The sequence below is a fragment of the Oncorhynchus gorbuscha genome, linkage group LG03 (genome assembly GCF_021184085.1).
Source record: "Oncorhynchus gorbuscha isolate QuinsamMale2020 ecotype Even-year linkage group LG03, OgorEven_v1.0, whole genome shotgun sequence".
NCBI lineage: Eukaryota > Metazoa > Chordata > Actinopteri > Salmoniformes > Salmonidae > Oncorhynchus > Oncorhynchus gorbuscha.
The window spans coordinates 30,747,437-30,770,169 of record NC_060175.1 but is presented as its reverse complement, the minus strand read 5'-3'; the positions used below and the strand labels follow the sequence as shown (position 1 = coordinate 30,770,169).

The 22,733-nt window shown below is 43.3% G+C and overlaps 1 protein-coding gene across 2 annotated transcripts in view; it reads right to left on the bottom strand.

The window, feature by feature from the left end:
- Positions 1–22,733, bottom strand: part of LOC124031209 (SPRY domain-containing protein 3-like) — a 77,911-nt gene that overhangs the window by 28,338 nt on the left and 26,840 nt on the right. For both annotated transcript variants that reach the window (XM_046342181.1, XM_046342182.1), the window contains exons 5-6: positions 22,212–22,347; positions 21,076–21,264 (exon numbers count right to left, since the gene is read on the bottom strand). In XM_046342181.1, the coding sequence (XP_046198137.1) occupies positions 21,076–21,264; positions 22,212–22,347 (325 nt within the window). The remainder of the gene's footprint in view (positions 1–21,075; positions 21,265–22,211; positions 22,348–22,733) is intronic.

The following is a 22,733-nucleotide window of genomic DNA, read 5'->3' as shown; positions in this document are numbered from 1 at the left end:
CTTGAACCATCTTGTCAGTTCCTGGTGGAGGCCGATGCTTCAGATGTCGGAGTGGGGGCTGTCCTGCCCCAGCGTTCTGCCCTTCACCTCAAGCTAGATCCCTGCGCCTTCTTCTCCCATCGCCTCAATGCCACGGAAAGGAACTACAACGTGGGGGAATCGTGAGATTCTGGCGGTGAAGATGGTGTTGGAGGAATGGATGCCCTGGCTGGAGGGGGCAGAACATCAGTTCATCGTGTGGACTGACCACAAGAACCTGGAGTATCTCCCCACCGCCAAGCGCCTCAACTCCAGGCAAGCCAAATGTGCCCTGCTGTTCAAACGGTTCAACTTCTCCCTCTCATACCAGCCGGGATCTAAGAGTGTCAAGCCGGATGCACTGTCCCGCTGCTATAGCCCCACGATTACTACCCCGGAACCCGAGACCATCCTTCCCACTTCATGCCTGGCGACGGCACTCAGCCGGGGAATCGGGAAGCAAGTCCGTGAGGCGCAGCGTTCCCAGCCGATGCAAGCCGAAGAACACCATCCCAACCGCGAAGCACGGGGGTGGCAGCATCATGCTGTGGGGGTGCTTTGCTGCGGGAGGGGAAATTATGTGGCTTTAGCGAAGCAACATCTCAAGACATCAGTCAGGAAATTAAAACTTGGGTCTTCCAAATTGACTATTTATTTTTAATTTTTTTATTTAACCTTTATTTAACCAGATAAGCTAGTTGAGAACAAGTTCTCATTTGCAACTGCGACCTGGCCAAGATAAAGCATAGCAGTTCGACACATACAACAACACAGAGTTATACATGGAATGAACAAAACATACAGTCAATAATACAGTAGAAAAAAAGTCCATATACAGTTAGTGCAAATTAGGTCAAATAAGGGAGTTAAGGCAATAAATAGGCCCTGGTGGCGAAGTAATTACAATTTGGCAATTAAACACTGGAATGGTAGATGTGCAAAAGATGAATGTGCAAGTAGAGATACTGTGGTGCAAAAGGAGAAAAATAAATAAATTCAGTATGGGGATGAGGTCGATAGATGGGCTGTATACAGATGGGCTATGAACAGGTGCAGTGATCTGTGAGCTGCTCTGACAGCTGGTTCTTAAAGCTAGTGAGGGAGATGGGAATCTCCACCTTCAGTGATTTTTGCAGTTCGTTCCAGTCAGTGGCAGCAGAGAACTGGAAGGAAAGGCGACCAAAGGAGGAATTGGCTTTGGGGGTGACCAGTGAGATATACCTGATGGAGCGCGTGCTACGAGTGGGTGCTGCTATGGTGACCAGCGAGCTGAGATAGGGCGGGGCTTTACTGAGCAGAGACTTGTAGATAACCTGTAGCCAGTGGGTTTGGCGACGGGTATGAAGCGAGGGCCAGCCAACTAGAGCGTATAGGTCGCAGTGGTGAGTAGTGTATGGGGCTTTGGTGGCAAAACGGATGGCACTGTGATAGACTACATCCAGTTTGCTGAGTAGAGTGTTGGAGGCTATTTTATAGATGACATCGCCAAGTCAAGGATCGGTAGAATGGTCAGTTTTACGAGGGTATGTTTTGCAGCATGAGTGAAGGAAGCTTTGTTTGCGAAATAGGAAGCCGATTCTAGATTTAATTTTTGATTGGAGATGCTTAATGTGAGTCTGGAAGGAGAGTTTACAGTCTAACCAGACACCTAGGTATTTGTAGTTATCCACATATTCTAAGTCAGAGTCGTCCAGAGTAGTGATGCTGGATGGGCGGGCAGGGGCGGGCAATGATCGGTTGAATAGCATGCATTTAGTATTATTTGTGTTTAAGAGCAGTTGGAGGCCACGGAAGGAGAGTTGTATGGAATTGAAGCTCGTCTGGAGGTTAGTTAACACAGTGTCCAAAGAAGGGCCAGAAGTATACAGAATGGTGTCGTCTGCGTAGAGGTGAATCAGAGAATCACCAGCAGCAAGAGCGACATCATTGATGTATACAGAGAAGAGAGTCGGCCCGAGAATTTAACAACAGGCCCTCCAATTTGACACACTGAACTCTATCAGTGAAGTAGTTGGTGAACCAGGTGAGGCAATCATTTGAGAAACCAAAGCTGTTGAGTCTGCCAATAAGAATGTGGTGATTGACAGAGTCGAATGCCTTGGCCAGGTCAATGAATACAGCTGCACAGTACTGTCTCTTATCGATGGCGGTTATGATATCGTTAAGGACCTTGAGGGTGGCTGACCATCTCGAAAACCAGATTACATAGCGGAGAAGGTACGATGTGATTCAAAAAGGTCAGTAATCTGTTTAACTTGGCTTTCGAAGACCTTAGAAATGCAGAGTAGGATAGATATAGGTCTGTAGCAGTTTGGGTCTAGAGTGTCTCGCCCTTTGAAGAGGGGGATGACCGCGGCAGCTTTCCAATCTTTGGGAATCTCAGACGATACGAAAGACGTTGAACAGGCTAGTAATAGGGGTTGCAACAATTTTGGCAGATAATTTTAGAAAGAGAAGGTCCAGATTGTCTAGCCCGGCTGATTTGTAGGGGTCCAGATTTTGCAGCTCTTTCAGAACATCAGCTATCTGGATATGGGTGGAGGAGAAATGGTGGGGGCTTGGGTGGGATGCTGTGGAGGGTGCCAGGTAGGGTTGGCTAGGTGGAAAGCATGGCCAGCTGTAGAAAAATGCTTATTGAAATTCTCAATTATAGTGGATTTGTCGGTTGTAACAGTGTTTCCTAGCCTCAGAGCAGTGGGTAGCTGGGAAGAGGTGCTCTTATTCTCCATGGACTTTACAGTGTCCCAGAACTTTTTTGAGTTTGTACTGCAGGATGCACATTTCTGTTTAAAAAAGCTAGCCTTAGCTTTCCTAACTGCCTGTGTATATTTGTTCCTAACTTCCCTGAAAGTTGCATATCACGGGGGCTATTCGATGCTAATGCAGAACGCCACAGGATGTTTTTGTGCTGGTCAAGGGCAGACAGGTCTGGAGTGAACCAAGGGCTATATCTATTCCTGGTTCTACATTTCTTGAACGAGGCATGCCTATTTAAGATGGTGAGGAAGGCACTTTTAAAGAATAACCAGGCATCCTCTACTGTTGGGATGAGGTTAATGTCATTCCAGGATACCCCGGCCAGGTCAATTATAAAGGCCTGCTCGCAGAAGTGTTTTAGGGAGCGTTTGACAGTGGTCGTTTGCTCGCAGACCCATTACGGATGCAGGCAATGAGGCAGTGATCGCTGAGATCTTGGTTGAAAACAGCAGAGGTGTATTTGGAGGGTGAGTTAGTTAGGATGATATCTATGAGGGTGCCCCTGTTTACGGATTTGGGGTTATATCTGGTAGGTTCATTGATAAATTATGTGAGATTGAGGGCATCAAGCTTAGATTGAAGGATGGCCGGGGTGTTAAGCATGTCCCAGTTTAGGTCACCTAGCAGCACGAGCTCAGAAGATAGATGGGGAGCAATCAATTCACATATGGTGTCGAGGGCACAGCTGGGGCAGAGGGTGGTCTATAGCAAGCGGCAACGGTGAGAGACGTTTCTGGAAAGGTTAAGTTTTAGAAGTAGAAGCTCAAATTGTTTGGGTACAGACCTGGATACTAAGACAGAACTCTGCAGGTTATCTTTGCAGTAAATTGCAACACCGCCCCCTTTGGCAGTTCTATCTTGTCTGAAAATGTTATAGTTAGGAATGGAAATTTCAAGGTTTTTGGTGGTCTTCCTAAGCCAGGATTCAGACACGGCTAGGACATCCGGATTGGTGGAGTGTGCTAGGGCAGTGAATAAAACAAACTTAGGGAGGAGGCTTCTAATGTTAACATGCATGAAACCAAGGCTTTTACGGTTGCAGAAGTCAACAAATGAGAGAGCCTGAGGGATGGGAATGGAGGTTGACACTGCAGGACCTGGATTAACCTCTACATCACCAGAGGAACAGAGGAGGAGTAGGATAAGGGTACGGCTAAAGGCTAACAGAACTGGATGCCTGGTACGTTCAGAACAGAGAGTAAAAGGAGCAGATTTCTGGGCACGGTAGAATATATTCAAGGCATAATGTACAGACAAAGGTATAGTAGGATGTGAATACAGTGGAGGTAAACCTGTGCATATAGTGATAATGAAAGAGATATTGTCTCTAGAAATAGCATTTAAACCAGGTGATGTCACTGCGTGTGTGGGAGGTGGAACTAAATTGTTAGCCGAGGCATGTTGAGTGCTAGAGGCTCTACAGTGAAATAAAACAATAGTTACAAACCAGAACAGCAATCGAAACGGCATTGTGATATTAGGGAAAGGCATGCGTAGCCGGGTGATCATACAAGTCCAGTGCGTGGCTTCAGGCAGCTAGCGGCACGGGATTAGCAGGCTAACAGAAAGGCCTTAGAGGCATGACGCGATGGAGGAAAGTCTGTTGTGGCCCCTTCGTGCAGTTATATCAGCGGACGGACCAGCAGGGCTCTGTGTGGTAAACCAGGCCAATTGGCAAAATATGTATAGTGGCCGAAGAAATATGTCCGAAGGGCCTCTTAAGCCAGCAGTCCAATGTTCTTTAGTTAGCTAGCAGGCTGTGCGTTCAGGGGTCGTTAGCTGTTCTAATTCCAGGTGAGTAGAAGAAAACAAAACGGTACAGAGTCAATGTCAATGTGCAGGAGCATCGGTGTCGAGGTAATTGAGGTAATATGTACATGTAGCTGTAAAACATTTTGAGAATCTGAAGACCCATGCCAAATATTTTCAGCCTCCTGAGGGGGAATAGGTTTTGGCGTGCCCTCTTCACGACTGTCTTGGTGTACTTGGACCATGTTAGTGTGTTGGTGATGTGGACGCCAAGGAACTTAAAGCTCTCAACCTGATCCACTGCAGCCCCGTCGATGAGAATGGGGGCGTGCTCGGTCCTCCTTTTCCTGTAGTCCACAATCATCTCCTTTGTCTTGATCATGTTGAGGGAAAGGTTGTTGTCCTGGCACCACACGGCCTGGTCTCTGACCACTTCCCTGTAGGTTGTTCATAGTTGTCAGTGATCAGGCTTACCACTGTTGTGTCATCAGCAAACTTAATGATGGTGTTGGAGTCGTGTCTGGCCGTGCAGTCATGAGTGAACCGGGAGTATAGGAGGGGGCTGAGGACGCACCCCTGAGGGGCCCCCGTGTTGAGGATCAGCGTGGCGGATGTGTTGTTACCTACCCTTACCTCCTGGGGGCGGCCCATCAGGAAGTCCAGGATCCAGTTGCAGAGGGAGGCGTTTAGTCCCAGGGTCCTTAGCTTAGTGATGAGCTTTGAGGGGACTATGGTGTTGAACACTGAGGTGTAGTCAATGAATAGCATTCTCACATAGGTGTTCCTTTTGTCCAGGTGTGAAAGGGCAGTGTGGAGTGCAATAGAGATTCCATCATCTGTGGATCTGTTGGTGCGGTATGTAAATTGGAGTGGGTCAGGGTTTCTGGGATAATGGTGTTGATGTGAGCCATGACCAGCCTTTCAAAGCACTTCATGGCTACAGACGTGAGTGCTACGGGTCGGTAGTCATTTAGGCAGATTACCTTAGTCTTCTTGGGCACATGGACTATGATGGTCTGCTTGAAACATGTTGGTATTACAGACTCGGACTGGGAGAGGTTGAAAATGTCAGTGAAGACACTTGCCAGTAGGTCAGCGCATGCTCGGAGTACACGCCCTGTTAATCCGTCTGGTCCTGCAGCCTTGTGAATGTTGACCTGTTTGAAGGTCTTACTCACATCGGCTGCGGAGAGCGTGATTACACAGTTGTCCGGAACAGCTAATGCTCTCATGCATGTTTCAGTGTTACTTGGCTTGAAGTGAGCATAGAAGTTATTTAGCTTGTCTGGTAGGCTCGTGTCAAAGGGCAGCTCTCGGTTGTGCTTTCCTTTGTAGTCTGTAATAGTTTGCAAGTCCTGCTACATCTGCCGAGCATCGGAGCTGGTGTAGTACGATTCGATCTTAGTCCTGCATTGACGCTTTGCCTGTTTGGTGGTTCGTTGGAGGGCATAGCAGGATTTCTTATAAGCTTCCGGTTTAGAGTCCCGCTCCTTGAAAGTGGCACCTCTACCCTTTTGCTCAGTGTTAATGTTACCTGTAAGCCATGGCTTCTGGTTGGGGTATGTACGTACAATCACTGTGGGGACGACGTCCTCGATGCAGTTATTGATGAAGCCAGTAACTGATGTGGTGTACTTCTCAATTATATTGGAAGAATCCCGGAACATATTCCAGTTTGTGCTAGCAAAGCAGTCCTGTAGTTTAGCATCTGCTTCATCTGACCACTTTTTTATAGAACGAGTCACTGGTGCTTCCTGCTTTAATATTTGCTTGTAAGTAGGAATCAGGAGGATAGAATTATGGTCAGATTTGCCAGGGCGAGGGAGAGGTATGTACACGCCTCTGTGTGTGGAGTAAAGGTGGTATAGAATTGTTTTCTCCTCTGGTGCACATTCAACATGCTGATAGAAATTAGGTAAAAACAATTTAAGTTTCCCTGCATTAAAGTCTCCGGCCACAAGGAGCGCCGCCTCTGGATGAGCGTTTTCGTGTTTCCTTATGGAGGTATACAGCTCACTGAGTGCGGTTTTAGTGCCAGCATCGGTCTATGGTGGTATGTAGACAGCTACGAAAAATACAGATAAAAACTCTCTATGTAGATAGTGTGGTCTACAGCTTATCATGAGATACTCTACCTCAGGTGAGCAAAACCTCAAGACTTCCATAGATATTATGCACCAGCTGTTGTTCACATTTATGCATAGGCCCCCGCCCATTTCTTACCTGAGGCTGCTGTTTTGTTGATGGAGTGTATAACCCGCCAGCTATATGTGGTTAAAGTCGTCATTCAGCCACTACTCGGTGAAACATAAGATATTGCCGTTTTTAATGTTCCGTTGGTAGGATATACGTGCTTTCAGCTCATCCCATTTATTTTCCAGTGATTGAACATTAGCTAGCAGGACAGAAGGCACGGGCAGATTAGCCACTTGTCGCCTGATCCTCACAAGGCACCCTGACATTTTTCAACAAAATCTCAGTTTCCTTCTCCAGTGAATCACGGGGATCTGGGCCTGGTCGGGTGTCTGTAGTAGTGCATCCCTCCAGTCTGACTCATTGAAGAACTCTTCGTTCAGTTTGAGGTGAGCATTCGCAGCTCTGATGTCCAGAAGCTCTTTTCGGACATAAGGGACGGTAGCAGCAACATCAGACGGATGCCCTACCCTCCGGCGCCATCGTAATCCAATTCCTAACTCCAACAGTGCAGTAGTACCTAACAATTCACAGCAACACACACACAAATGTAAAAGTCAAATAATGGAATTATGAACTATGTAAATATTAGGATGAGCAATGTCGGAGTGGCATTGACTCGAATACAGTAGAATGGGGTATATATATACATTTCAAATGAGTAAAACAGTATGTTTTAGACAAAGTGCCAAATGTTGGGCCTAAAGTAATTTATAAGAGATCATGCAAAATATGTTCTCAGGATTCTTTTGTTGAAGATATAAAACATTTATGTTGGTCTGATAATGTATGAGGAAGTGAATCCAGATGCAGCACTTGAAGTATTTGTTAAGAAGTATTTGTTAAGATCTGTTAAGAAACTGTAAGAACTGTTAGAGGCCCCTGGATTGATGATGAATTGTATGGTTCAAAGAAATTATGCAAAAGAGGTGGCAAACAAGACAGGCTGCTCAACTGATTGGTTGACAATGTAAATTGAGAAATGTGACTAAACTTAACAAAAATACTTTGGAGTACCTTAAATGATATCATGGGCAGAAAACACAATTCATCTCCATCGTTCATGGATCATTTATAACAAAACATTTGAATATTGCCAATCTTTTCAATTACTATTTCTGAGAAGTGAAATGATAACATTGAACCATCATATTTTTGTATGAAAGATCTAATAATGAAAGAAGGATTGCTATTTTGAATTTGGTCAAGTTCGTGTGGGAGAGGTGTAAAACCTATTGTTATCCATCAATAATGATAAGCCATCAGGTATAGACAACCTTGATGGGAAACTACTGAGAATGGTAGCAGACTGTATTGCTACCCCTATTTGCTATATCTTTAACCAAAGCCTAAAGGAGGGTGTGTGTCCACAGGTGAGGAAGAAAGGTAAAGTAATTCTACTGCCTAAAAATAGTAAAGCACCCTTTGCTGGCTCTAACATCCGCCCTATCTGTTTACTGCCCTTTCTTAGTAAACTGATGGTTGGATTATGTTTGACTAAATACAATGCTATTTTTCAGAAAACAAGTCAAGTACTGACTTTCAGCATGCATATATAGAGAAGGGCACTCAACTTGTACTGCACTGACTCAGATGACGGATGATTCGTTAAAATAAATGGATAATAAGATGATAGTTGGAGCTGTATTGTTAGATTTCAGTGCAGCCTTCGATGTTATTGATCATAAATGATCACTTGCTATTGCTTTACATAACCTGCTATCACATGGTTGGAGAGTTATTTATCCAATAGAACCCAGAGAGCGTTCTTCAATGGAAGCTTCTCTAACATCAGATATGTACAGTGCGGTGTCCCTCAAAAGAGTTGCCTTGGGCCATTACTTCTCTATTTTTACAAATGATTTGTCACTGGTCATACACAAAGCTAGAATGACTATGTATGCAGATGAGTCCACACTCTACATGTCAGCACCCAAAGCCGGTGAGCTCACTGAAATTCTAAATAAGGAGTTACAGTCAGTATCAGAATGGGTGATGAAAAATCAATACATCTAAAACTAAAAGCCTTGTATTTGGTTCAAAACATTCTCTAAGACCTAAACCTCAACTGGAGTACATCAAGGGTGTGACTATTGAGCAAATTGAGGAAGCTAAACGAGGTATAACATTAGATTTTCATTTATCGTCAGCAAATCATATTGACACAGTTGTTGTGAAGATGGAGGAGTGTCTCTTATAAAAGGATGTTCCTTAAAAAACAATAAAAGAAAAGCGGGGACTGAGGGGACACACGCAAACTCCCACAATTTTTTGGTTGCATTGTTTGTATATCATTCAGTATTTTGTCTTGTGTTTTTTTGTGGACCCCCAGGAAGAGTGGCTGCTGCTTCTGCAAAAGCTAAATGGGGACCCAAATAAATGGTTAATATCAACCTACTGGCTTCAATAGCAGATTTTACTGCTTTTAACTGAATGGCTAATAGAGCTGTAGATACAGTGCCTTGCGAAAGTATTCGGCCCCCTTGAACTTTGCGACCTTTTGCCACATTTCAGGCTTCAAACATAAAGATATAAAACTGTATTTTTTTGTGAAGAATCAACAACAAGTGGGACACAATCATGAAGTGTTTCCCTTTACTTTCAGTGCAGCAAACTCTCTCCAGAAGTTCAGTGAGGATCTCTGAATGATCCAATGTTGACCTAAATGACTAATGATGATAAATACAATCCACCTGTGTGTAATCAAGTCTCTGTATAAATGCACCTGCACTGTGATAGTCTCAGAGGTCCGTTAAAAGCGCAGAGAGCATCATGAAGAACAAGGAACACACCAGGCAGGTCCGAGATACTGTTGTGAAGAAGTTTAAAGCCGGATTTGGATATAAAAAGATTTCCCAAGCTTTAAACATCCCAAGGAGCACTGTGCAAGCGATAATATTGAAATGGAAGGAGTATCAGACCACTGCAAATCTACCAAGACCTGGCCGTCCCTCTAAACTTTCAGCTCTTACAAGGAGAAGACTGATCAGAGATGCAGCCAAGAGGCCCATGATCACTCTGGATGAACTGCAGAGATCTACAGCTGAGGTGGGAGACTCAGTCGTATATTGCACAAATCTGGCCTTTATGGAAGAGTGGCAAGAAGAAAGCCATTTCTTAAAGATATCCATAAAAAGTGTCGTTTAAAGTTTGCCACAAGCCACCTGGGAGACACACCAAACATGTGGAAGAAGGTGCTCTGGTCAGATGAAACCAAAATTGAACTTTTTGGCAACAATGCAAAACGTTATGTTTGGCGTAAAAGCAACACAGCCCATCACCCTGAACACACCATCCCCACTGTCAAACATGGTGGTGGCAGCATCATGGTTTGGGCCTGCTTTTCTTCAGCAGGGACAGGGAAGATGGTTAAAATTGATGGGAAGATGGATGGAGCCAAATACAGGACCATTCTGGAAGAAAACCTGATGGAGTCTGCAAAAGACCTGAGACTGGGACGGAGATTGGTCTTCCAACAAGACAATGATCCAAAACATAAAGCAAAATCTACAATGGAATGGTTCAAAAATAAACATATCCAGGTGTTAGAATGGCCAAGTCAAAGTCCAGACCTGAATCCAATCGAGAATCTGTGGAAAGAACTGAAAACTGCTGTTCACAAATGCTCTCCATCCAACGTCACTGAGCTCGAGCTGTTTTGCAAGGAGGAATGGGAAAAAAATGTCAGTCTCTCGATGTTCAAAACTGATAGAGACATACCCCAAGCGACTTACAGCTGTAATCGCAGCAAAAGGTGGCGCTATAAAGTATTAACTTAAGGGGGCTGAATAATTTTGCACGCCCAATTTTTCCGTTTTTGATTTGTTAAAAAAGTTTGAAATATCCTATAAATGTCGTTCCACTTCATGATTGTGTCCCACTTGTTGTTGATTCTTCACAAAAAAATACAGTTTTATATCTTTATGTTTGAAGCCTGAAATGTGGCAAAAGGTCGCAAAGTTCAAGGGGGCCGAATACTTTCGCAAGGCACTGTATACACAGTATACAAAACATTAAGAATTACTTCCCAGAATAGACTGGTCAGGATAATCCAGATGAAAGCTATGATCCCTTATTGATGTCCCTTGATAAATCCACTTCAATCAGTGTAGATTATGGGGAGGAGAGACAGGTTTAAGAAGGATTTGCAAGCCTTGAGACAATTGAGACATGGATTGTGTGCCATTCAGAGGGTGAATGGGCAAAATAAAATATTTACTTGCCTTTGAACGGGGTATGATAGTAGGTGCAAAGCACACAAGGTTCCTGTCAAGAACTGCAGCGCTGCTGGATTCACACTCAACAGTTTCCCGTGTGTATCAAGAATGGTCCACCACCCAAAAGCCCTCCAGCCAACTTTACACAACTTTGGGAAGCATTGGAGTCAACATGGACCAGCTGTGCAACTCAATATTAAGGAAGTGTTCCTAATGTTTGGTATACTCAGTGTACATGAATATCAAACACTCAAGATCAGGGTTTCCCAAAGTCGGTCTTGGGGGCCCCACCTGGGTGAACGTTTTGGTTATTACCCTAGCACTGCAGGTGATTCAACTCATCAAAACTTGATGAGTTGGTTATTTGAATCAGCTGTGTAGTGCTAGGGCAAAAACCAAAATGTTCACCCTGGGGGGCCCCATTACCAACTTTGGGAAATCCTGCTCTAGATCAGGGTTCCCCAACTGGCATCCGACAGGACAAATTTGGCCCTCAGGTGATTTTATTTGCCCCTGCAATATTTTTATTGTTACACATGAGACTGTAAAACTACCAACAAATCAGCTCCAAGTGATTTTAATTTTGGATATATGCTCCAACGTATTCCCACGCATAAGAGAGACATACACTCAGTGGACAGTTTATTAGGTACAACAATATAGTACCGGGTTGGACCACCTTTTGCCTCCAGAACAACCTGAATTAGTCGGGGCATGGAAAAGTTGCTAAATTGGTATCAAGGGACCTAACGTTTGCCAGGAAAACATTCCCCACACCATTATACCAGCCTGTACCATTGACACCAGGCATGATGGGGCCATGGACTCTGCTGCTTACACTAAATCCTGACTCTGCCATCAGCATGATGCAACAGAAACCAGGATTTGTTTGACCAGGCAATGTTTTTCCAAACCTTAGTTGCTAAATCTTGGTGATTGTGTGCCCACTGGAGCCGATTCTTCTTGCTTTTAGCTGATTGGAGTGAAACCCGGTGTGGTCGTCTGCTGGGAAATCATCCGTGACAAGGGCACCCGATGTCAAAGGAAGGCCATAAAATCATCAAGGACAACAACCACCCGAGCCACTGCCTGTTCATCCAGAAGGCGAGGTTAGTACAGGTGCATCAAAGCTGGGACCGAGAGACTGAAAAACATCTTCTATCTCAAGGCCATCAGACTGTTAAACAGCCACCACTAACATTGAGTGGCTGCTGCCAACACACTGACTCAACTCCAGCCACTTTAATAATGGGAATTGATGGGAAATGATGTAAAATATATCACTAGCCACTTTAAACAATGCTACCTAATATAATGTTTACATACCCTACATTATTCATCTCATATGTATATGTATATACTGTACTCTATATCATCTACTGCATCTTTATGTAATACATGTACCACTAGCCACTTTAACTATGCCACTTTGTTTACATACTCATCTCATATGTATATACTGCACTCAATACCATCTACTGTATCTTGCCTATGCCGCTCTGTACCATCACTCATTCATATATCTTTATGTACATATTCTTTATCCCCTTACACTTGTGTCTATAAGGTAGTAGTTTTGGAATTGTTAGCTAGATTACTTGTTGGTTATTACTGCATTGTCGGAACTAGAAGCACAAGCATTTCGCTACACTTGCATTAACATCTGCTAACCATGTGTATGTGACAAATCAAATTAGATTTGATTTGCGTTCTGAGATGCAGTTCTGCACACCAATGTTGTACTGTGCCGTTAATTGCCTGTTTGTGGCCCGCTTGTTTTTGCCCACAAGACTGCCGCTGACTGGATGTTTTTTGTTTGTCGCACCATTCTCAGTAAACCCTAGACACTGTCATGCGTGAGATACTGGAACCGGCATGCTTGGCACTGACGAGCATACCGAGCTCGAAGTCGCTAAGGTCACTCGTTTAGCCTTTCTAATGTTCAAGCGAACAGTAACTGAATGCCTCGATTGCTGAATGCCTCGATGCCCCGTCTGCCTGTTTTAAATAGCTAACGTGCCTCACTGTCTGTAGACACAAATCATTTTCGTATGTGATCGTATACAAATGTAAGCAGGTTTAAAATTATGTTTCAGTCAAATATATCTTTGGGCTTGTTGCGGTCAATTTGCAGTCTACAAATTATTTGTAATTATGTTCCTGGACCCTGAAGTGTCCAGTCAATAAAAAAAATTGTCCCGCAGCTGTATCGAGTTGATCCCTGCTCTAGATACTATAAGAGCTACTTATCTGCTTGGAAAATACTGACCACAAAAGAGAAGACTAACCAACAAGGGGAACCGCTAACCTTAAAACAGATATGGTAAGCCTCAGCCCAATGGGTATCCTTCCTACACCATGGGCAAGTCAAGGCCGTGTCCACAACCATTTCTAGCAACCATCTAGCCTACCTTTTCTGGATGCCACACAGCGGCAATGTTATGTGGGAGACTGTTTCATCATCTGAGCAAAACATAACCATGCAGTTCTGTGTCGACACCTTCTTCATTCCTTGGGTATGTCACCACCTCTTAATACAATAATTGTTTTAAAACGCTCCAGGCAGGTTTTAGCCCTGACCCCAGTACTATGCTACGCTGGAACCAACACGTACACACACATATACGCAATACATATAACATATAGGCTTGATGCAAAATAGGCATCCATCCAGCCACATACCCACAGGCAAGCACTGCACACACACACACACACACACACACACACACACACACACACACACACACACACACACACACACACACACACACACACACACACACACACACACACACACACACACACACACACACACACACACACACACACACACACCACATATTCCGTATGAGGAGTTCCCACCCTGGCATGAACATGGCTAGAATATTTTCAGAATAATCTAAATCATGTTCTCCACTATATTTCACGAGGTGTGACACATCAGGACATGACTTTACACTTTAAGATCAGATGCCAGAATATATTTTTCCTTTCCTGGCTTTGGATTTAGCCTACCAAAAAAAGTAATTGGGTGCTGTCTCCATATTGTGTAAGTGGTGTGTTTGGGATTGCCATAAAGATCATCAAGGACAACAACCACCCGAGCCACTGCCTGTTCACCCCGCTATCATCCAGAAGGCGAGGTCAGTACAGGTGCATCATAGCTGGGACCGAGAGACTGAAAAACAGCTTCTATCTCAAGGCCATCAGGGTCAATGTGGAGTGGACACAGAGTTTGGACAGCGGTTGGACGGATGGACAGTGGTTTTTGTGTGCTGTGGTGATGCGGTATGGGGGTGTATTTGGGGAAGTGGGTTGTAATTCAAAAGTAAAGGAGGTATGCAGGTTCTCCTTGCCTGCCCCAGGGTCATTCAGCTTCACTCCCTAACCCTGCACTTGTCATGTTTTGTGTTTTTCGTGGACCCCAGGAGGAGTTGCTGCTGCTTCTGCAAAAGCTAATGGGGATCCTAATACACAGTCACTATGAACTTGCTGGCCTCTGTTAATTTAACCTATAAGATAGGTCATTTGACCTATTTTTCCTACAGTGCCTTTAGAAAGTATTCAAACCCCTCGACTTTTTCCACATTTTGTTGTGTTACTGCTGGAATTTAAAATGCATTCCATTTAGATTTTGTCATCACATAACACCTCAATGTCAAAGTGGAGTTGTTTTTCATATTTTGTTGTTGTTCATATTTTGTTATGGCAAGCCTAAAGTTCCAGGATAAAAATGTACTTAACAAGTCACATAATACGTTGCAATGACATGTTTAACATGATTTTTGAATGACGACATCATCTCTGTACCCCAGACATACAGATAATGGTAAGGTTCCTCAGTCGAGCAGTGAATATCAAACACAGATTCAACCACAAAGCCAGGGAGGTTTTCCAATGCCTCGAAAAGAAAGGCACCTATTGGCAGACATTGAATATCCCTTTCAGTATGATGAAGTTATTAATTACACTTTGGATAGTGTATCAATACACTCAGTCACTACAAAGATACAGGCATCCATCCTAACACAGTTGCAGAAGAGGAAGGAAATCGCTCAGGGATATCACCATGAGGCCAATGGTGACTATAAAACAGAGTTTAATGGCTGTGACAAGAGGAAACTGAGGACAGATCAACAACATTGTAGTTACTCCACAATACTAACCTTATTGATGGATTAAAAAGAAGAAAGCCTGTACAGTATACAAATATTCCAAAATATGCATCCTGTTTGCAATAAGACACTCAAGTAATACTGCAAAAAATGTGGATAAACTATTTATCCTGAATACAAAGTGTTGTGTTTGTGGCAAATCCAATAGAACATTGCTTTAAAATATGGAGAGTGGTACTCAGTATAGTGGTGGCAGCATCATATTATGGGTGTGCTTGTAATCGCTAAGGAATGGGGAGTTTTTCCACAATAAAATAATTATTGGAATGGAGCTAACCACAGGCAAAATCCGAGAGGAAAACCTGGTTCAGTCTGTTTTCCAACAGATATTGCGAGATTAATTCACCTTTCAGCAGGACAATAACCTAAAACACAAGACCAAATCTACATTGGAGTTGCTTACCAAGAGGTCAGTGAACGTTCCTGAGTGGCCAAGCTAGTTTTGACTTAAATCAACTTGAAAATCTATGGCAAGACTTGAAAATGGTTGTCTAGCAATGATCAGCAGGGTTGGAAATTAAGAATGTATATTTCTCTAGCCACGTTGGCAGGTGGTCACACAGAGCATTTGGGAACCGTTTAAAAAAAATCCAAAGCCAATATGTAGCGTTTGGTCAAATTGACAAGGCTACTAAAGTTTGACTTTGTCCTCATGTTTCTTGGCAAGTTATATAGTTTTGTTCACGTGCTATGTTGTTTGGCATGTGGACCAAAAAGTTCATTTCCCACTCTGATAGCTCTAAGACTTAAAGGTGCTGCACGGTCAATTCGACGTCTGCATTGGCCGTGCAGCATTTACGGTGAAGTCAGGTCAGTCATTTTATTGCGTTTCCGGGAACAGTGCAGAGTTGTTATGAAGGAAGTTGTCAACCAATCATGCCAATGTGGGGCTATACGGAGCCCTCCGCATTGTTACAAAATTTGGGAGGCTTACGGCAATGCAGTACCGAGCTGAAATTTGGCCTCTGCATGCCTCCGGAGGCTACGCAATTGTGGCACACCCTCCATACGGAGCCTCAGACCACATTTTCGGATCAAGCATAAATGAACACTTAGCCAGAAAGACTCATAGCTGTAAGATGCTTCTACAAAGTATTGACTTAGAAATGAAGTACAGAAATATCTAATTTACATAAATATTCATTCCCCTAATACATTTACAAAAACATCACTTTCTTTACTTTGTCATTATGGGGTATCGTGTGTAGAACTAAAACAGAGATGGTAAGCCTCAGCCCAATGGTTATCCTTCCTACACCATGGGCAAGTCAGGGCTGTGCCCATAATCATGTCTAGCCACCATCTAGCCAACCTTTGCAGGATGCCACACAGCAGCAATGTTATTGTGTGTTGTGGGAGACGGTTTCATCAAAACATAACCATGCAGTTCTGTCAAAACATAGCCATGCAGTTCTGTCAAAACATAACCATGCAGTTCTGTCAAAACATAACCATGCAGTTCTGTCAAAACATAGCCATGCAGTTCTGTCAAAACATAGCCATGCAGTTCTGTCAAAACATAACCATGCAGTTCTGTCAAAACATAACCATGCAGTTCTGTCAAAACATAACCATGCAGTTCTGTCAAAACATAACCATGCAGTTCTGTCAAAAAAACATAGCCATGCAGTTCTGTCAAAACATAGCCATGCAGTTCTGTCAAAACATAGCCATGCAGTTCTGTCAAAACATAACCATGCAGTTCTGTCAAAACATAGCCATGCAGTTCTGTCAAAACATAACCATGCAGTTCTGTCAAAACACAACCATGCAGTTTTGTGCAACACCTTCATTCAAAACATAACCTTGGGTATGTCACCACCTCTTAATACAATAATTGTTTTAAAAAGCTCTAGGCAGGTTTTAGTCCTAATGCCAGGACTATGCTACGCTGGAACCAACACGTACACACACATACACAATACACATAGGCTTGATGCACAATAGTCATTCATCCAGCCACAGATCCACATTCACACAGGCAAGCAATGCAGACAGACACACAGACTTTCCACATATCCCGCATGAGGAGTTCCCACCCTGGCATAAATATGGCTAGAATATTTTCAGAATAATCTAATCATGTTCTCCACTATATTTCACGAGGTGTGACACATCAGGACACGACATCCTGCTTTAAGATCAGATGCCAGAATCTATTTTTCCTTTCCTGGCTTTGGATTTCGACTACCAAAAAAAGTAATTGGCTGCTGTCTCCACATTTGGGAAGTGTGTGAGTGGTGTGTTTGGGATTGCCACTTGCCAGGGTCAATGTGGAGTGGACACAGGGTTTCGGACAGCAGTTGAATGAACAGACAGTGGTTTTTGGCTGTTTTTTAAATGTATTTATATATATTTGTTACCTTTATTTAACTAGGCAAGTCAGTTAAGAACAAATTATTATTTCCAATTACGGCCTAGTGGGTTAACTGCCTGTTCAGGGGCAGAACGACAGATTCCGGTTACTAGTCCAACGCTCTAACCACTAGGCTACCCTGTTGCGGTATGGGGTTGTAATTAAAAAGTGAAGGAGGTATGCAGGTTTACCTTGCCTGCCCCAGGGCCATTCAGCTGCACTCCCTAACCCTGCACAACTCTTCTACCCCCCCATGCTAACGCAGGTATGGTGTTTCTCCCCACTGAGTCAGACACCAGCCCAACAGCCTGCCTCATGACGGATACAGCCAGACAGACAACCCTCCCATCATAAATCTACATCAGAACGACAGAAAGAGAGACAGGATGAGAGACCAAGACAGGAAAAAGAGAGCAGGACAGAGGGAGAGACAGACAGTCAGACAGGGAGATGGACACAGTGGGAGATCAAACAGACAGAAAAGGGAAAGACACACGGCTGCTGAGAGAGGTAGCCTAACAATTGGTGTGTCTGAGTGAGACATGTGAAATTACCCCAAGCAAAGTCAATATCCTGCCCCCATGGCATCCTTTCCTTCTTATACCAACAGCATCCAACCACAATTGATATTCACGCCATTAATCATTGGCGCTTTTACAGTATTTATTATACAGTCATGCATCTACTTACTTCATTCATACCCTCCTATGCACTCAAGTACTGTACAGAGGCTGGCTACATTCTCCAACTGATACAGGAGTGTCTGTCCTTACTATGTGACTCCTGCCATGTCTGTCTCATAGTCTACATTTCCTGCCCCATTTATTTTACCATCATTCTCACTCAGTGAGTGAATCACTCAGTGTGAATCATAGCAATAAAAACAACAGCAAATCCCTATTGTTTGTCAAAAGTTAATCTTCAGATCTTTAGTCTATTAATATCTTGTGTAGAGCGAGAGCAGCTTTTCTCGCCCTGCGTTGTACCAACACACTGAATCTGCAGGGAATGGCCAATTGGCCCCCCTGTACTTACTGTACTGTATCCTTGCATGCCCTGCTCTATTGGCCACTACACCACTGCACTTCTTTAAGTGTGTCTGTGCATTTCAACACCCATCTAAAGACACACAAACAGAGCTGGGCACCACCTGTCCTACAATGGGTCTCAGATGTACTGTTCCAGGAAAAAAGGTCCGACACAGCAGGAAAAGAGTAAGGGAGCGAGACTGAACGAGAGAGAGAAAAGGCTAGGGAAAGCTAATATGAAGAAACCAACCAACTGAAATACGGCAAAAAAATCAAATCAAATTTATTGGTCACATACACATGGTTAGCAGATGTTACTGCGAGTGTAACGGAATGCTTGTGCTTCTAGTTCTGACAGTGCAAAAATATCAAACAATTCAACAACAAATACCTAATACACACAAATCTAAGTAAATTAATGGAATAAAAATATTTAAATATATGGATGAGCAATGTCAGAACGCATAGGGTAAGATGCAATAGACAGTATAGAATACAGTATATACATATGACATGAGTAATGCAAGATATGTAAACATTATTAAAGTGACTAGTGTTCCATTTATACGTTTCACCAAATTAGAGTGGGTTACCTTAAACAAGTGATTTTCTTAACCACATTCTTTTAAATGACTTGTTTTACATACTTATTTTGGTCACTGAGCTTAATGTTAATTTTCAGACATTTTCAAATATTAAAATGTGGAGTCCACGCTGATTTTGTAGTGACCTATCACTTTACATGAGCTAAGGGAAAATACCTACGGGCAGGCACTCTGCTTTTTCTCAAAAAGAAAAGTAACCATCCCAAAAGAATCATCCCAATGATATGACAAAGTTCTAATGAGGAAATGCTGTGGTTTTACACTGCTTAAAAAAAACTTAAATCTCTAACTGTCAACCTAACCAAATATGGTTTCGTATGACGATACACTACATGCTCGTTGAACATCTCATTCCAAAATCCCGTTCTGTGAGCTTGTGTGGCCTACCACTTCGCGTCTGAGCTGTTGTTGCTCCTAGTTGTTTCCACTTCACAATAACAGCACTTACAGTTGACCGGGGCAGCTCTACCATGGCAGAAATATGACAAACTGACTTGTTGGACGGTGCCACGTTGAAAGTCACTGAGCTCTTCAGTACGGGCCATTCTACTGACAATGTTTGTCTATGGAGATTGCATGGCTGTGTGCTCGATTTTATACCAGTCAGCAACGGGGGTGGCTGAAATAGCCTAATTCACAAATTTAAAGGGATGTCCACATAGTGTATGTAGTAATTGCTCCAATAGAAATCCCCGATCACACTTGTAGGCGATGTAATGGTGACGTTGGCAAGCTAAGCTCATGCACAGAAACGCGTCACCGAGTCTAACGGTCGTCTCGCGCCGAACTGGGCATGTGCAGGTAGTCAAATCAAAGGCGCTCCTTCGATATAACGTTGTTTTTGATGAAAATGGAAACGCGTCAGTTTGTCACGATCAAGATGTTGGCGTAATAACATGTACAGCTACTTAAGACATTGGGGCGAATCTAGGTTGTGGCTTTAGATGTAGAATATTTATTTTACAAATAAACCCCAAATCCCGGGCTGGTCTGCCGAATCTGCATCGCAAGCATTCCAGGAAGTCTCGCGATGTTGGGCCACTGGGTTTAGAAACCTAACTGCAAAACGTCTAGCCCTGCTGTTGCCAGGCAACCAACATGAAAGGTTTATTTATTTATATTGTTTTATTTAAGCTATATTTAACTAGGGAAGTCAGTTAAGAACAAATTCTTATTTACAATGACGGCCTAGGAACAGTGGATTAACTGCCTTGTTCAGGGGCAGAACGACAGATTTTTACCTTGTCAGCTCGGGGATTCAATCTAACAACCTTCAGTTACTGGCCCAACACTCTAACCACTAGGCTACCTGCCTTCACAGGTTAATAAAACTAAACACCATGAATCACTGATTAGTGATATCAATAAGAAAACTATTATGAAACAATGTGAATGATTAGGTCACACCTTGACAACCCATGACATTTGTCTTGGATCTGAAGGACATGGTAGGGGGTTGAGTCAACAAAGGAAGACTCCATGCTCTCATATCAAAATTCCTTCTGAAGCAGCAAGCATTCCAGGCCTCCCCCTCAGTTTTCCATCTTAAACAGACTTTGGTAATCTATAGGTGTGTAGAGATAATCCCAGGTGTAGCTAAAGTATGAAGGCTGTTTTCACAGAGCAAGAGTAACTGCTGCCTTCAGCAAGCATGCCATTGCCAAACACCACCAGGCAGGTATCCACTCAGCAGTTACCAACAGACACCAACATTCAAACACACAGACAGAAACACAGATACAAACATATAAGGACTATTTCCGATATCCACACTGGCATACTACTTGAATGAAGCAATATATTGGGCATGCATTCTAAGTGGTATGCTAGTATGGACATTGGAACTTAACCATACCCTCTCTCTTCATACAAAGGATGTTATTCATATTCATATTCTTCACTAGAAGAAGACTATGTGAATAACATTAATTATGTATGAAGTAGCCTAGAAGACAACAGGCAAAGCAAGGACCTTACTGAGCCGGTGAATCTGACGTCATGGAGACGCCCCCACTCGTCCTCGTGGCTGTCCACTATCATCAGTCCGTCTTCCTTCTCCATCCGCCACTCCACTTGCAGGTCCAGCTGCACCTCCTCCCCCAGGGAGTGCATCCCCACGGCCGGGTAGAGCGCCTCTGGAGACGCTGGGACCACCACCGTGCCCACCTAAACGCAAAAACAATGTTACTAATATGTCATATGGGTGACAGAGATAGAGTCTGGACCAGTCCAGGACCATTGACTAAGACTAGACCCTTGACCCTGACTACATGTACAGTATGTGGTCTCGAGAGTAAGACTACAAAATTGAGACTCCATCTCTGATATGTGGCGCAATCTGCATTCATTGTTACATATCAGAGATGGAGTCTCAATTTTGTAGTCTTACTCTCGAGACCACATACTGTACATGTAGTCAGGGTCAAGGGTCTGGTCTTAGTCTGGGTCTAGTACTCAATGGTCCTGGACTGGTCCAGACTCAATCTCTGTCACCCATATGACATATTAGTATACAACTATGCAGTTCTGTCAAAACATAACCATGCAGTTCTGTCAAAACATAGCCATGCAGTTCTGTCAAAACATAACCATGCAGTTCTGTCAAAACATAACCATGCCGTTCTGTCAAAACATAACCATGCCGTTCTGTCAAAACATAACCATGCCGTTCTGTCAAAACATAACCATGCAGTTCTGTCAAAACATAACCATGCAGTTCTGTCAAAACATAACCATGCCGTTCTGTCAAAACATAACCATGCCGTTCTGTCAAAACATAACCATGCCGTTCTGTCAAAACATAACCATGCCGTTCTGTCAAAACATAGCCATGCCGTTCTGTCAAAACATAACCATGCAGTTTTGTCAAAACATAACCATGCAGTTCTGTCAAAACATAGCCATGCAGTTCTGTCAAAACATAGCCATGCAGTTCTGTCAAAACATAGCCATGCAGTTGTCAAAACATAGCCATGCAGTTGTCAAAACATAACCATGCAGTTCTGTCAAAACATAACCATGCATATCCATTCATATCGTAGAACATATGAATACCAGAGGGAGGTGTATGTAGTAGGCATACGTGTGTGAAAGAGACTAAAATCTTAGATTACTTCTTTTCCATTTTTGGTGAAGAAGACCGTCGTTTGTCCATCCTCGAATGCCTCTAGGTAGATCCCACAGCCAATACGATCGCCACAATTACACTTGGGACCAAACTGCTGTCCAATAGTGTTCCCATTGTACAGCCTGTGGATTGCCAGAGGTGAGAAGTGAGGGTGCTGGCTGAGCCACAGCTCGGGCAGCTATATACAGTCAGGTCCATAATTATTGGCACACTTTATACAAAATGAGCAAAACAGACTGTCTGAAATAAATAATACAAATACTGAGCTATGTTGCATGCGCCAAAAATATTGAAAATTATATTATTTTATACTAACACAATTGCTCAGAGAGAGATTTTATTTAACAAGTAATAAAGAATTATTGGAAACCCTCTTTTCAGTACTCCAGCACCGTACACTTTGTATTTATTAAGGATCCCCATTAGTTGCTGCTTTGGCAGTAGCTACTCTTCCTGCCGTCCAGCAACATTAAGAAAGATATATACAGTTTAAAATATTACGACATTA